Source organism: Copadichromis virginalis, linkage group LG7, assembly GCF_057382275.1.
Source record: "Copadichromis virginalis isolate Kocher_CV1m ecotype Utaka linkage group LG7, C_Virginalis_male_GT1.1, whole genome shotgun sequence".
Classification (NCBI taxonomy): Eukaryota; Metazoa; Chordata; class Actinopteri; order Cichliformes; family Cichlidae; genus Copadichromis; species Copadichromis virginalis.
The window spans coordinates 60961807-60978159 of NC_140624.1; the positions used below are offsets into that span (position 1 = coordinate 60961807).

The 16353-nt window shown below is 39.7% G+C and overlaps 1 protein-coding gene across 1 annotated transcript in view; it reads left to right on the forward strand.

The window, feature by feature from the left end:
* The window catches only part of nrn1la (neuritin 1-like a), a 107777-nt gene that overhangs the window by 76316 nt on the left and 15108 nt on the right, over window positions 1-16353 (forward strand). The window contains exon 2 of the mRNA XM_085464580.1: window positions 3212-3356. Coding sequence (XP_085320706.1) covers window positions 3212-3356 — 145 coding nt within the window. The remainder of the gene's footprint in view (window positions 1-3211; window positions 3357-16353) is intronic.

Below are 16353 nucleotides of genomic sequence, written 5' to 3' on the forward strand. Positions count from 1 at the left end.
TGATTTGAAGTATTCACTTCAAACTATAACATCAGACAATGTCATTTAACTTGAATTCACCTGTAACCACTTTCTGACACCGGAAACTGCATTTTTAATATGAAGCGTTGTATTCCCCCTGTGTCAAGCATGCTCCCCCGATCTTTACCAGATACTTTGAAGTGACAGCAAACAGCTCGTCTTGCTTGTTGTGTCCCAACAATGCACGCTGTCAACTGATATGATGCTGCTTGAGCTGCTTGACACATGACAGATTTGTTGGTGTTGCTTCTGGTTGTATCCTTTTCTGAAAGGTATTTGTATTTCTGCAGTTAGCATATTTCTCATTCAAGCTGTAAATGCAAAGCTTCAAAATCAATTCTGATTTGAAGAACGAATGAAGTGACCTTATATGCGTAAAAGAGGACAATCAGAGAATATCTGCTATTCTGCAGCTTTCCCCCTCACTTTTATTATGTTTCAGCGTCATGGGGTTATTGCTTTTTTCCAACATGCAATATTTCTGTCATTTAAAAAAAAAAAAAAAGTGTGATCCAGTTCCAAAATGCCTGACAGACGCGTTGCAGGGGTAGGCAACTCCAGGCCTCGAGTGTCGGTGTCCTGCAGGTTTTAGATCGCACCCTGGGTTAACACACCTGAATCAAATGATTAGTTCATTACCAGGCCTCTGGAGAACTTCAAGAAATGCTGAGAAGTCATTTAGCCCTTTAAATCAGCTGTGATGGATCATGGACACATCTAAAACCTCCAGGACAATGGCACTCGAGGCCTGGAGTTGCCTACCCCTGCGTTAGAGAGTAGCTGCTAGACATGGTGGAGCTTTAGCAGGTGATGCTACCACAGATTCTAACAGAAACACCTCTTCATATGGTTATTTTAAACAAGCAGCTGGTTGCTATCACCCACATAATCAGGTGACCCTATATAAGTTGTAAGTAGGTCATCTGAACTGGCTAAAAATGAAGTGAATATGTTAATCCCAAAAAATAAACTTTCTCGAATAGTGAGGAAGTGCAGTTTGAGGCCAGAGCCAAAAGAAGCGAGCCAGTCGCCACAAAACACAACGGAAAAAAACATGTTTACAGCCTGGTATGAAAATTGGTTTAGGTTTCAGTAGCTGATTGCACGGGGAGTGAATTTTTATAAAACTTATGCATTATTAACGGTGTGGGTGCTTTGAGTGACAGGTGGGTGCTCTCTTGTGTTCAGTGTTTGGTTGTGTTAAAGAAACTCTAAAGATGCTGCTGTTCATGTTCTGTTTTCCACTATAGTATGCAAAAGAATTCTCATAGGATACAGTGGGACAAAACATGAGACACCAGGTGACCTGAGGTTGAGCAGGCCCCAAATTACATGCCAGCAGCAACCCACAGATCAGCCCTCTTAATCCTAAACCACCTTGTAACTTTTTCTGCAGCTTTGCTCACAGATTGAACGGCCCTCCTCTTGGCCTCTCCTGTAAGTCCCAACCACGTGAGGACTTTGCAGAATGAATGTCCTGCAAAACCTCTGCATCCGACTTCAAGCTCATAGAGGATTCTGATCTGATCTCCAGCTTCTTTTTATTCTCTTAAGAGAACCCTAGGCTCTCTCTTTCACAGCATGTCTTCCTCGCCTTAACCCAACTGACTGCGGCAGATGGCCGCCCCTCACTGAGCCTGGTTCTTCTGGAGGTTTCTTCCTGTTAAAAGGGATTTTATCCTTACCACCGTTGCCAAAATGCTTGCTCATAGGGGTCATATGATAGTTGGGGTTTTCTCTGTTTTCTTTGTATTATTGTAGAGTCTTCATCTTACAATATAAAGCACCTTGAGGCAGCCATTGTTGTGATTTCATGCTATATAAATAAAACTGAATTTATCTGATTTATCTGCAATGACCCCTATACATTATATACATTCTTTCAAATGGCAGTTGATCAGGGTTAGTTGGGGCAGGTCTGTTCTACTAATTGATGCATGCACGTCTGTATGAGTTAGCATGCCCAATCAACGTGATATGACTGATCGTGAAACATGCAGGCTGTTTTCTTTTGCATTGTGCGCCTATTTGTAAATATGTTTCATGGATTTTGTGTAAAAATAGCCAGCTGATACAAATTCTGATCATATTGTGAAACTGGGATTGGGTGCCCTCTTTTAAAGCCTGTTGACTGTACAAACTTTCTTGAGAAGATTCTGGACGGGCATAGCTGTGAACAGCGACGTAAATAACTGACTGTGAATTTAACACTAGTTTGTTATGCTTTGTTTCTATAAAATGGTGATGAACAGGAAAATAAAAGTCAGAAGAACAACTGAAGGAATAATCAAGAATTTGTGTAAACTGAAATCTCATCTTGTTTGATTTCATTCTGCTTTTCAGTTTGACTTTGTTTGTTACCAAATTTCTCATTATGGGAAATAAAAAGCAGCTGCCACTGAAGCTACAGTAGCAGCTGCTGGTATATACAAATATAGGTGTTTACATAGAAATAATTATTTCTGCTTGTGGACTTAAAACAACTTACCTGATTGCATCTGTCTCACTTGCCAATACAGTAATTTTTTTTAATGGGCAGCTAACGAAACATGAAAAAGAGATGACATTTATTTTTTATCCCTCATAGTCGGCTCTAATTGGTTGGCTGCTCTCCAGAGCTGGAAATACAAATCAGTGGAAATAACACTAGCCTTCAAATTGCCGAACAAATTTGAGATATGGGTGATGATTCAGATGTCTGAAAGGAGACTACATCGATGGAATTTGAAGTGTTTCCTCTTTTTGAATGAAAATAGGCATCTTGTCTGGGAGCTTTCATTAGTCTGAGTATTGGCAGCATTTAAACATGATTTGTGTAGGTTGTTACTGAGAATAAAAACAACTCCGACTGGGCTTTTCTCTTCCATTTCCTGGTCTTCATGTGTCTCATATTGTAAGCTATAAATCAGCAGTGGGCTTTAACTCGGAATGATTGAGGGGAGAAAAAGATCAAAGTTAGGCCTACCTGTAGGTTATACTCAACTCTTCAGTCCTATAACTTTAGCTCCACTGATATACTTTCTATTATTAGGTACAACAAAGTGTTACGTTTACCGCTAACTACTGCAGTCAGATTTCAGCTCAGATTAATCTGTTTTATATGAGTTATTTTTTTCAGTTAAATTTTACTCTGTACTTGTGGTTTTGCAAATAGTTACGTACTTTTTGTGTGTTTGTGTTTGTTTTCCAGTGCTGAGTCCGTGTTCTGCAGTCTCAGCCAGAGGGTGTCACTCCATCTACAAGGGTTTCGCTCAGTGTCTGATGGCTCTGGGCGACAGTTTGACGGACAGCGCCCGCAAGGAGGAGGACACGCACGAGATACACTCCATCTGCAGGTCATTCACTGCAGTCACAACAGTGCAGTTTCCCTCAGATCACTTTCAGTATTCAAACACTTGTTAGTGCGCATTTGGTTATTTAAGAGAGTGGGTTAAGAAATTAAAGGCAGAAGCTCTGTTGGGAAAGAATTACTGATTCTTGGAATTGGAAATAGCATGCAAAAAAGTTTAGATAAGAATTTTGCAATTCCACCTGAGTAGCCTGCTGTCTGAAATCGATAAGGCAGATAGAGGCCAAAGAATGGTGCAATCTGGTACCACAGACTGAAGTCTTGTCTCTCTAATTCCTCACTATGCTCGGTCTTGCCTTTTTACATGCAGTTATGAATAGATTTTTCTCAAATTATGCTGTGTGAACATTAATACATTTTTACCAGGATTAATAACTGCCTGTAAAGAGTTTACCCATCACTGTGAGGCAGAATAAGCCGTAATGCAGTTGTGCGCTTTACTTAGAAGGCGTTACATCCTTTAAATTGCACTCTTCAGTGTCTAGTGAAAACATAAATGAGAGTATTGCTGGGAATGTTCACTTCCTCCACAGTATATTTGATAAAAGTCACTAAACCTCCAGCAGTTATTTGTACAAAACATTTTGTTTGGGACAAATAAAAAAGAAAAAAAAAAGTTAAATTTATTACAGTCAGAGATATTCAGACACACAGCTCACAGTGTGTGCGAAGGTAAATGAGGATACTATCTTAATTGTCTGCTAATGATTAGATGATTAGATGATTAGCATTATCTACACTGACATCATGTTTTAGTTAGCTGTTTTAGCTTTATCCCTCTCCAGCACATGTCAGTTCTCAGATAGAGCAGTTTTACTCTCCTTTTAGAAGAGTAGCTTAACTGGTTACCCGTCACTTCACGATGCTAATTATTACTTTTCCTTTTACTGCTAAAAGTCACCATTATTAACTTGATGTTCCACTGGTGGGTCTCTAGCTGGCACTTTGATACCAGTCTCTGTTTTTGTGTTGGTATTAAACTTCATATATGATTAACATACCAACATTTTGACCCAAAAGTAAACTTGGGCATTGAAAATAAAACTATTCTGAAAAAATGTTAGTTATATTATGCTGTTTGCGTACCATCACACAGAAGATGCTGGACCACAAAACACACATTAACTGTTTATATTTCATCTATTTATTCCTCCTCTTTTGCAAACGTAATATTCATTTGCCTTTGTGCTGCGTCTTTGACGAGTCAACATCACAGGACTGTGAATGTGCTCCCCAATAAAATAAAAATTGATTGAACAGAGTGGGTTATATGAGAGGAATATCGAAGCTCTTATTTAAAGAGACAGAAAGATCATGGTGATGGAGGTGAAATCAATTTCAACATGTTTATCTTGTTCACTGTTTTGTTTTATATGACAGTTAATTTGACACTGATGCTAAGCTGCAACTGTGAGCCTACAACGTTTTAAGCTATGAGTGAAAACAGGATGTTTAGCTCCAAGCCTGTTTGGTGAGTAGATACCACCACAGTTACTGGTTTACTGTCACAGAATCTTTAAGTCAAAGCAGGATGGAGGACTTAAATGCAGAAAAAACTAAGAAAGCTGTAACAGTTTCAACATCTTTATCGACAGCAACAGCAACAACATTATTTAGAAGTTAGAAGTTAGTTCACAGGGACAACTGGAGTTGATCAACCCGTCCAAATTAAAGGGGTCCACTAGGAGAGTGGACCCCTCTTAATGCGGCCAAACCAGAGATAAATGTTCCTCAGGCAGAATGCAAAGCTGACTGAGTGCAACTGACTTTATCTTACTTTGAGGACAGGGTGAGTCCTTCGTGGAGGGAGGCGGCTGGTTTGTTGACTTGTAGGCAAGTGAGTTCCAGGAGGGCAGGCGACAAGAGTCAGTGATCTTGGTGAGAATGACCAGTTTCATGGGAGGAAGGTCCCTACACCGATCATAGGCTATGTCTACACTAATCCGGATAAATTTGAAAATGCCGTTTTCGTCTAAAAACGCTCCGCGTCCACACTATCGTTTTCAATCGTTTCCAAACAGCTGTTCATCCACACTGTCCATGTCCATGCGTGAAACGTAAGACGATTCGACCTGCTCATTTCTATCTGCTGTTTATTTACTTTCCAGCTCTTTGAAGTGTCGTGGCAAAAAGTTGAGGAAAAGCACCGAGTTTTTTAAATTGACTGACAATGAGGTGGAGTTGTTGCAAAAGCGAATGAGAATTAAAGAATTTGAAGAAAAACTATCTGGAGCATGTACAAACTGATATTTATCTTTAATAGGGATGTCAAAATTGGGAGCAAACAAAACAACTCCTGTATAATGCCCTCTGCTATCTTAGTTTAATTGGCCACATGACTGTATCATATGACTAAAACACATCATCGTTTTCGAAAGCATGCGGTTACGCTGTCCACACTGCAACGCGAGCACCATTTTTAAATGTATCTGCTTTGGAGAGCATTTTCCAAAAGCTCAGTTTTCATTGACCAACAACGCAGTCTGAGTGTGGACGGAAGGCCAAAATGGAGAGAAAAAGATGTGTTTTCAAACAAAAATGTATTAGGCTACGTTCACACTGCAGGTCTTAATGCTCAATTCCGATTTTTTGATCAAATCCGATTTTTTTGTCTCCTCGTTCACACTACAAATAAAATGCGACAGCAAACGCGCTCTAGTGTGAACGCTCAAAGCGGCCCGCATGCGCAAAAGAAGATGTCACACACAACGCGCTCTGTTTAGACCAAGAACAAACAGTATTGTTTGACTGATGGCCGTTAATATAAAGACTTCGGACTTTACGTTTCCCAATTTTTGCTTTAAGTTATTTTGTTATTTACATAATAATGTAAATAACCTAATAATGATCCTTATTGCTGTTTAAGAGAGGAGCGGTGCTTCAAAGGATAGCTGCAGATTTCTGTCAGAATCTGCAGATTATACAGTACAAATAAAATGTTTACGTTGTCTTCCCAACAGTTTCACTGACATCTACACTGGATGGCTAGGAAGCGTTCGCGATGTCTTCTCGGGCGCTGATAATTGGCTTCAGTCTTGTGTCAGTGACGTAAAAGGCAGATTTAATGCGACTTGACCGTTCAAACAGCAGTTGCTTTCTAAAACATCGGATATGTATCGGATTCAGTACCACATACGAAAGTGACCCAGATCGGATTTGAAAATATCGGATTTGCGCCGTTCACACTGTCATAGCATGATCGGATATGGGTCGCATAGGGTCAAAAAAATCGGATTTGATGCGCTTTCGCCTGCAGTGTGAACGTAGCCTTAGTGTGGACATAGCCAGGGGCGAAGCGTGGGGGTGGCTTACTGGGCTTAAGCCTGGGTTGTTTTGTCAGAAGCCCGGGGTCTTTTGGAGTGTAATTTTTTCATAGTTAGATGCCTGGCTGACAACTGTATAAAACAAAAAGTACACACAATATTCGAAGCACATAGTGCACACTGTGGGAATTTACGACTGTGCGTGAATCCCCCCTGATATTGGTATGATCCGAGCTCAGACACTAAGCGACTGAGTGAGGGGGCGGGGCAGCTGCTGCCTGTGAGTGCGCTGTTGGAGAAACGGAGCCAGCCATACTAAGGAGAGCTTAAGTTTGACCAGGTACCAAAGCAAATCATTCGTACTGTACAAATAATGTAAATATGACGGTGCATCACGAAAGATTGATATCAAACTGATCACTTGACCAATATTACGTTACTTGCTCTTCAAGTGAATCAACAAATGGCGAAATGAAAAGCCGAACAAATGCTATTTTTTAGAGTCTTAGCTTACATGTGTTTATTTCATATTTTCAGTTCTTACCCTCCCCGACTAAATCGGTTTCAATTATGCACTGAAATATAAGAATGGACATTAGAGGCTTCTTTCAAAGAAAAAACTCAGGTAAATGTTATTTTATATATTATGCTTTGTATGTTGTTCAGTATATTTCTATGCAAAACAAGAGGGATTTCAGTACACAGCAGGATATTCACATTTGTAACCAGATATTTACACTTTATGGAGAAAACATAAAACATTTTTACTGTACAACATCAATTTAGAGTAAACTTGTTTTGTTTTGGATAAATATTGAAATATATTTTGAATTAGTTAAATGTCAGAATAAAGAGAGACAGAGCTTTCTATTTTTTATCACTTTCATCAAATTTAGGAGTACATGTACACTAAGTTTATTGTTAATTAATAAGAAAACTCCAGAGGATTCCATTCTGAGCTGAAGAAGCTTCTGATAGGTTAGTAGAGTCCATGTGAGTAAATTGGTGACACACCTGTGGATGCATATAAGGCAAAACACAGAGCCTGTTTCTGTGACATGGGAACATCAAGAGATGTCAACAAAACACCAGGAAGAGAATTGTGGAGCTCCATAAGTGTGACTCAGTTTGAATGCAATTTGGTGCCATTTGCAAATAAGACATACAGATAGTTTCTCTCTTTACTCTTAAAGTTAACAAATATGTTTTTTATATTTATCAATCTAAAAAAAATAAACATTTAGTCTGATTTGATGTTACAATTAAAAAAGTGTTTTTATCTGAAGAGTAAATATGTGGTTTCAACTGTATATTTGATGATTGTCAGCACAAAGAGGGAGAGAGAGGAACAGAGAGGGACAGAGAGGGAGAGAGGACAGAACAGAGATGGAACAAGAGCAGGTGAGACACACATGTTAGTTAGAGCTGGGCGATATGAGATTTTTTCATATCACGATATGTTTTTTTCATTTCAGGCGATAACGATATCTATCACGATATAAGCCAAATAACTATATTTGTAAGATTTAAATGTGCCGTTGCTCACAAGTAAAATGTGAAATAATCAGCAGCTTGTTTTTATTTAAATATTTATTTCCCATAATAAGTTCAACAGGGTAGATGTACTTAAGGAACATGAGACTTTTTCAGATAAATAAAGGCAAATATTGCAAACTACACAAAAGGCAGCCGCTAAAGCGTTTAAGTTTCAAAATAGAACAAACGAAACAGACTACTAAATTGTCAATTCCACTTAGAAACAAAATATTAATTCTAAAAATAAATCTTAGTTTGTTTTACAGAAGAACAGACAAAACTGACTAACTTTTGTCAGTATCAAATAAACTGAGAACTAAAAGGAAATTCTCAATCTCTCCTTGTTGTATAGCTGAGCTTTTCAAACAGTTTTAACAGTTACTTTAGTCTGACAAAAGCCGAATGACGAATTAGCGCTTCCAGTCAGAGACTGAGGCTACGTCCACACGTACACGGGTATTTTTGAAAACTGAGATTTTCCGTTTTCGTTTTAAAAAATAATCCCGTCCACACATAAAGGCAGAAATGAAGGAAAACACTGCTATGAACATGCCAAAGCAGCAGGTGGCGCTAGATTCCTAACCGTGCAGAAATGTTGGCCAATCAGAAGTCTAGAAGCCTCGGTGGGAAAAAGTAAACAAAGCTGGGGCATAGAAGCAGAACCGAGTCGTATGTGTGGACGGACAGTAACTGTGTGTATATGTAAGCATTTAAACACTGCAGAGAGTAGAATTAACAGTAACAGTATTGTAGAAATTCATTTCACCGAAACAATAACGTGGCGCACAGTGTGACGCATGCACCAGTTTACTGTATTTCCAGACTTGCTTTCGGCACAATTTACAGTGCACGCTACTCTGTTTTTTGTCAGACTTGAAATAGCCAAAATACCTTCACACTACGGAACTTCTATGGCTCTTCCGTTCGACAATCTCTCCGGCGTTGGAACCATCATCTGTTTTCTCTTCGGTCACGCTCATTTCCTCCATTATGCGCTGGCTCCATTACCCGCTGGCTGCTTCCCAAACAAACACGTGCGGCTTGGCACTTGCGCTGTACGTAACAAGTCACGCGACGTGACGCTGCGGCTGTGATTGGTTCGGCTCTGTGCTACTGAATTTGGATCGGCTGACCCTTTTTTTTTTTTTTTTTTTTTTTTTAAGAGGACAAGAGCGGCGAGGTCTATCGCGATAGCTTAATTTCTCTATCGAGTAAAAGTTATATCGCGATACATATCGTTATCGTTCTATCGCCCAGCTCTAATGTTAGTCAAATGGTTGTTTACCAAAAGTATCACCGTATCATAGGTACTCATGTATCTCGTACCTAGTGTTTCTTTTTAGGTTTGTTATTTTTCAAATTCTATATTTATTAAGTTATGCAGGCTTGTTTGCACAACAAGGCTAAATAATTATATAAACTTTTCTCAATCTAAATAGTGGACTTTGGTAGAATTAAAAAATAAGTGTAGTGCAGGTCTATGATGATTTTTAGTTCTATTATCATCTAGTTCTGATTCTTGTTCTGTCTTGGTTAAGTCCTCAGTAGTCCTGATTTTGAACTGTTGTAGTCCTGTTTTAATTCTGGATCAGTTCTTGGTCTGGTTGAATTGGGGTTTAGTCCCTGTGTCTTGATACAGGCCCGACTTTGTTCTGCCTTGCTGCTTAATTAAAAAACTAGTTTATGGTGTCCTGCATATGTGATATATTTTTATCCTATATGAAGTCATTCTTTTTTGAACAAAACTCAAAACAGAGCCTATTAATCTTTCAGTCTTTCAGTCATTTCTAAAATAATAATCCCACATGCATACTACCCTTTAGGGCTAAGCCCCGGGTGTTTCAAATGTCTGGCTCCGCCTCTGGACATAGCCTTAGGTGAGGGGAAGGTTCGCTGGAAACAGGGAGACAAAGGTGTTAGCAGCAGGGTGCAGAAGGTAATAGTGTAATAGAGTAATAGTGGTAAGCTGATCCTTAAATGCTAGTGGGTGGTGAATTCAGTGAGTCTAAGGAAGGAACCTGAACTTGTGTTGGAGGTTCAGGGATACTGTCAAGGAAACACCCTTGATACTGGCTATAGTAGGTTTCACAACAACCTAATAATCAACCTCCACATGAGGGGCTGGACTATAATTATCTGAAGTTTTCTTTACCGTCGAAGTATAATCAAAGGGTGCATGGAAGTTTTCCTGAGGTGCTTTGATGGGATGGAGTTGTTAAGGCCAATTCGGTCTCTGTACAAACACAGGAAAAGGTTAGTCCTCATTTGAAGGGGGAAACTGATAAATGAATTGGTGTAGCATATACAGTGATGTGGATGAAATGCATATCTTTTATGGTAACAAGAGAATGTAGAGTTGATCTTGGACAGCTTTTCTGTCCATTTTTGCTTATGGAGAGCTTTGCAGACCGTCACCTACAGATTGTAGCTGTTTAGTGTCTGCAGATATTCTGGTGCTTGTGTTTCTATTATTGTTGGTTCATTAGCAACCCACAGTGCAAAGTGATAACTTACAAAGAGCTGAAGTGAAACAAGTATTACAAAACAGTCCACTGCAGACATTGGCTGTTCTTTTCATGCTGTTGATCTTTGATAGTTCTTCACTCTTCTCTCTATATGTGGTGAACTACACTATCATTGCCTTTTATATGGCAGACCACTTTTCAGCCAATCAGCAGTCAGCCTATGCATGGTGTTGTCCATGCCAAGCTATATGCTTGTTGTTTTTTTAGTTGGCTTAAATGCAGTCATTTTTACATAGGTTGCATTCCCATCCGTGCAGGCTCTTCATAGGCAAACGGACACAAATATGCTAAATCCCACATTACTGGTCAATCTATATTGCTAACATCAGAAGCTGTGGATGGCAACTGAAATAATAAGATCGCAGAAGCAAGTGGCGGATACGAGGTTTCACTGAAGGATAGCTAAGCTCTCCCTTAAAGTCTGACTCAGTTCCTCACTGTTTTATGAGGGGTTCAGAGTAGAAAAGAGCCAGCTGAGGTGGTTGAGATCACTCCCCTTTCACACCTCGTCGGTGAGGTCTTTTGGGCATGTCTGACTTTGGCAGACAGAAGACATCCTGGAGATATTGCGTCTCTTTGCTGGTCTTGGAATTTCGTGGTATACCATGAATAGAGCTGGAGGAGATGGCTGGGGAGAGGGAAATCTGTGAATCTCTGCTTAGTCTCTTACCCTATGACCCGGACCTGGAATAAGCAAGAAAAACTGGATGGGTGTTAATAATAAATTTGTATAGAAGTTCATGCCGGCTATACAAGTCCAAAGACAGATAAGTCAAAGATATACTGATTTAATCTTGTTTTTATTTCAGTTTGACTTTAAATATAAAGACTGCTGTCTCTGACCTTCTTACGGCGTGTCTTCACTCACTCTTTAACACTCCTTTTAGCCTCTCGTTGTTTCAGCTGGAGCCCTGAACATTTATCACTCCTCTTCTCTCCTCCTCTCTATTCTTTCTGTCTTCACTTCATTTCTCTATATCCTTTATCCATCCATTATTCTCTCCCTGCCCTTTGTCATCTCCGCTCACCGCTCTATTTATACATACCTCTCTAATCCATCTTTCACAGAAGACCTCTTGGGGAAGAAGATTTCTTAGGAGGGTCTTAGAATAGGACTACTGATCTGAGAGCAGTGTCTGTCAACTTAAATTTGTACAGATGCAAAAAAATTATAATGAATTTCCAGAGTCACCACATTTAAGTGTACAGAGATGCATCCCATCCAAGACCACTGAAGGAAGTCAGAGTGGGAGTTGCACAATTGTGCTAATTAAGCGGATATTTAATGAACTGTAATATGATATTTGACCAATGTTCCTCTTGATATATAGAATTTATCATGTGCATAAAGCATGCATGCTCCATACACATCACTTCTTCTTCTCGAATTCATAGAAAGATGTTGCTCAGCTGACTCAGCTGACTCAGAAAAAACTAACTGTAGGGAGACTTTTTGTGCAAGACACATTTTCATCAAGATCTACAAACAGTGTTATTAAAGTCCTTGAAGAAAAGCTAAAGGCATTGTTCTGACTATCTTCTTCTGTGACAGTGTCTGTGTGTGAGCCTCTTGTTGCTGACTCATTTTTATTGTTGATAATTTTGCTCTAGCATCCAGACTGAAATGGAAATATCTTAATAACTGTTGGGTCAAATGTAGAGGATGAATCCCTTTGTTGCTGGTGTTCGCCAAGCTTTCCTGCAGCACACCAATGAGGGTCACCATCTTGGTCTTTAGTCAAACTTCAGCTATTTGTTGGAACAGTCCGGGCAGCCTAGAGGATCTGAATTATGTTGTTTTTCTGGTGCTAACACGACACTGACGTTTCCTGCACAGCGAAAGGCCATTTCCCACATTTCTGCATCCATTCTTGTCAACAGCTGCTGATGAACACAACAGCTGACTTGCAACTATGCAAACTGCAGTCATGCAGCATTTGTGCATGAGCATGATTCACAAACGTGCACTAAAAAACATCAAGGTGGAAAATGAGTAGCTGCTTTGTTTGGTTGGACAATTACAACATGTCACAAAAAGGGTCACAAAAATTCCCATTTTTGCGAACAGCTGCAAACCCTTGTGAAGATGAGTGGACGCTAAAATTTAAATTACTTTTAGCAAGCCATTCTTCTCCTATTTAGCTTTTACTAGAAAAACCTATCCTGGTTTTCATCACGCCTGCTGTGCTTATTTGCTTCACTCATGTACAAAAACACTAACATTACTTTTTTTTTTATGTTTATGATATCACTGTATATAGTGAGATGGTAAAGACAGCTGTTCATAAACACCAAACAAACAATAAAAAACCTTACTTCTTCTTTGCAAGCCGTAAATTCATTATATAAGACAAAGTCATTAATTACAAACACTCTTAGGGTCATTGTTTGACCAACACTTCTTTACAGATTTGCATGGCACTGTTACCTGTTTAGGAGAAGACTGAAGTGAGTCTTTTATGCCCTCATTGCCAGGGATGTGGTGACGCCACAAATGTTGTGCGACAGAACCAGTATAGTGACGTAAACTGGCTCAGAGCCACAAAAGGCTGATTTCAGCCTTCTGTTCATTGTGTTATGCTGAAGTATATTCATGGAAAGTAGAAAACTAGAAAAATGTGAACATGCAACAGGGATAGCAATCAATAACACTCAAGAAGAAAGTCCACTCAAGAACTTGGAAGAGCTTCACAAGAAGTGGACTGAGGCAGATATCAGAGCATCAAGAGGCACCATGCACATACATTTTCAGGCAAGGAGCTATAGCGGATGATCTGATATCCTCGTGTTGGTGTTGTTCCCAGACCATCATGAAAATGTTGTTCCAGGTTCAACATTGCAAGTGACCAATCACATTGTTGTGAAGTTATTCTTTTGCGCGCCAAGCCATTCGTGCATTTATGAAATTCCAATGTTGCAAGGACAATATCAATTCTGCTTACTGTTTATTAAAGGGTTACGGTTAGGGTCAGGGTCCGTTTATCGGCGGACAGAGGCGGTTTCTTGCAGCTTAAGTACAGTTTTTTGTTTTACGCCAGTTTTTCCCGAAGTCGCAAAAGTATGACATCACAACATTCTGATTGGTCACTTGCAACGTTGATCCTAGAACAACATTTAGTATGATGATCTGGGAACAACACCAACACGAGGATATCAGATCAACCGAGCTATAGCTGTCACATTCCTGATATCAAACCAGTCCTGAACCAAGGGCAACAACAGAAGCAGCTCACCTGGGCTGAGGAGAAAAAGACTTGCACTGTTGCTCAGTGGTCCAAAGTCTTTTTTTGAGATGACATCAACATCCTAAAGTCTGGAGAAAAAGTGTAGAGGTGCAGAATTTAAGGTGCTGGAAGTTAAGTGTGACGTTTCTGCAGTCTGATGATTTGGGGGGTCCCACGTTATCTCCGGTGTGGGACGGAGAGATTTCGCAGGTCTTTCCTCCCCACTGCTGTCAGACTCCACAACAAAGACTTTAACTGAACAAACACACACATCCATACATGTGCAATAACACTAAGTGCAATAATCCTTTCTGGCATCGTTGTATTTTTACTCAGTTGTATATAGCATTCGTATTCTATTTTTATCTTATTGTATATTTTTATTCTATTTTATTCTACTGTATATAGTATATTATTTTATTCTATTCTGTACAGCTGTGTACTGTATTTATTCTTATTGTATTCTAATTTTTGCGTCATAACTTTTGCACTGTCCACTTCCTGCTGTGACAAAACAAATTTCCCACGTGTGGGACTAATAAAGGTTATCTTATCTTATCTTATCTTATCTTATCCTGGTGTTGGTGGTGGTTGGTCCACTGTGATTCATCAAGTCCAAAGTCAGTGCAGCATCCACCAGGAGATTTCAGAGCATGTCACGCTTCCACCTTCGTGCAAACTTTATGGATAACACCAATTTACTTTTCCTGTAGGAGTTAAAACCTGCCCACAGCGCCAAAGCTGCTACCACATGGTTTCCTGATGTGTTTTTACTGTGCTTGCTTGACCAGCCAATTTACCTGACCTGAACCTGACATAAAATGTATGGAATATTGTTAAGACGACTTCCACTTCCATGGTGCACTGCTCTGATGTAGCAATTCATGGTTAAGCAGCCCAGCCAAGGACTGCGTGTATAAATGAGTACACCTTCCCAAAGGGGGGTTTTTATCTATTCTAAATGCTTTTTTTTTTATTGATCTTAGGAAATATTCCAATAACAGATACTTTTTTCATAAGCCATAAACTATAATCATCAAAAATACAAGAAAAAAGGCTCAAAATTTCAGTTTACTCTAATATAGAATAAATCAAAGTTAACCTTTTTAATTAAATTTAAAAAATAACTTTTTATAATATTCTGTGTTTTTGATATGCACTAGCTCGCTTAACCCTCTCAGGCTCAAATTAAACTTTTTGTTGCTAATGCACAACCAAGTCCTGCAGTGGTGCTTCTGAGTAAAAAAAACTCATAAAATATGTATGTGGGGTAATCAGCTTGTTAGTTTTTAACTGTTGCAAATCTGCAAAGCCTGCCTTGAGAGGGTTAAAGGAACGTAACAGTAAAATGGAAAGTGCACAATTTCTTGCAATTGTTTCTGGGGGACGCACAGTAGGACACAGGCAGGTTTTTTACAACTCCACACAGCTGGCCAATAAAAGCATGAAGTGGGTGAGAGTGTCAGATTGTCGGTTTTTGAAAAGTTGAAGAAATGTTCGGCTGCAGACCTCAACTCTGTCATCAGAAGGTGGTGGAGAAAAAAGGTTTCTGATCAGCAGTTCTGATTAGGCATTGTGGCACCTTAAGTACAGCTTCACAGAACATCCAGCTTTACACTCTTAACTTTCTGCTTTTTTTTTTTGGTTCACCTTGTACCTTTTTCCCATTTCTTCCCTTCCTTACTTTAACCTGCCCGTTCTTGCTCTTCTTCTCATGTTTAGGTGTTTTAATGATAATCCATTCTTACTTTTATGAATTTGAAAGAGAGAGTTTGGTTTAACAGTAACATCTGATTTAAATCGGGGTAAGGGGGATTATTCAAGAGAAATAATCATTTGTGCGTGCATGTGTGTGTGTGTGTGTGTGTGTGTGTGTGTGTGTGTGTGTGTGTGCGTGCGTCACCACAGCCCTGCAGCCCACCCCTGATACTTAACTGACTTAACTGTTGTTAAGTCTCTTCTATTCCTTAAGGTACCAATTAAACTACTAATCCTGCAACCCAGCCACCTTAGTGCGACTGTTGCCTAATGCAGGCACACAAGAGCTCATGCAAACACAAAATCCTCTTGTCCACATACACACTTCCCCCCCTCTCTGTGTCCTCACCTCACTTCTTTGTTCTCTCTCTTTCTACTTCTCTCACCTCCCCTCTTTCTTCCTCCCCTTTTTCCCTCTCGTTCCCCTCCTCCTTCTTGCCTTCTCTCACCACCTTCCACCTACTTCTCTGTTCTGTTTTTCCCCTCTTACGTTTTCCCTCCTTCTCCGCACTCAGGAACATGGCTTTAGCGCTTCAATCAGAGCCACCTAATGAGGAGATTGTGCCCCTCTGAAGATCCACAATCACGTGCCCATTCAACAGTGCACACGTTTTCAAAAATGCACACCGTCACAGCGCGCACACACATGTATGCTACAGTGCAGTCTGAAAGAGGGG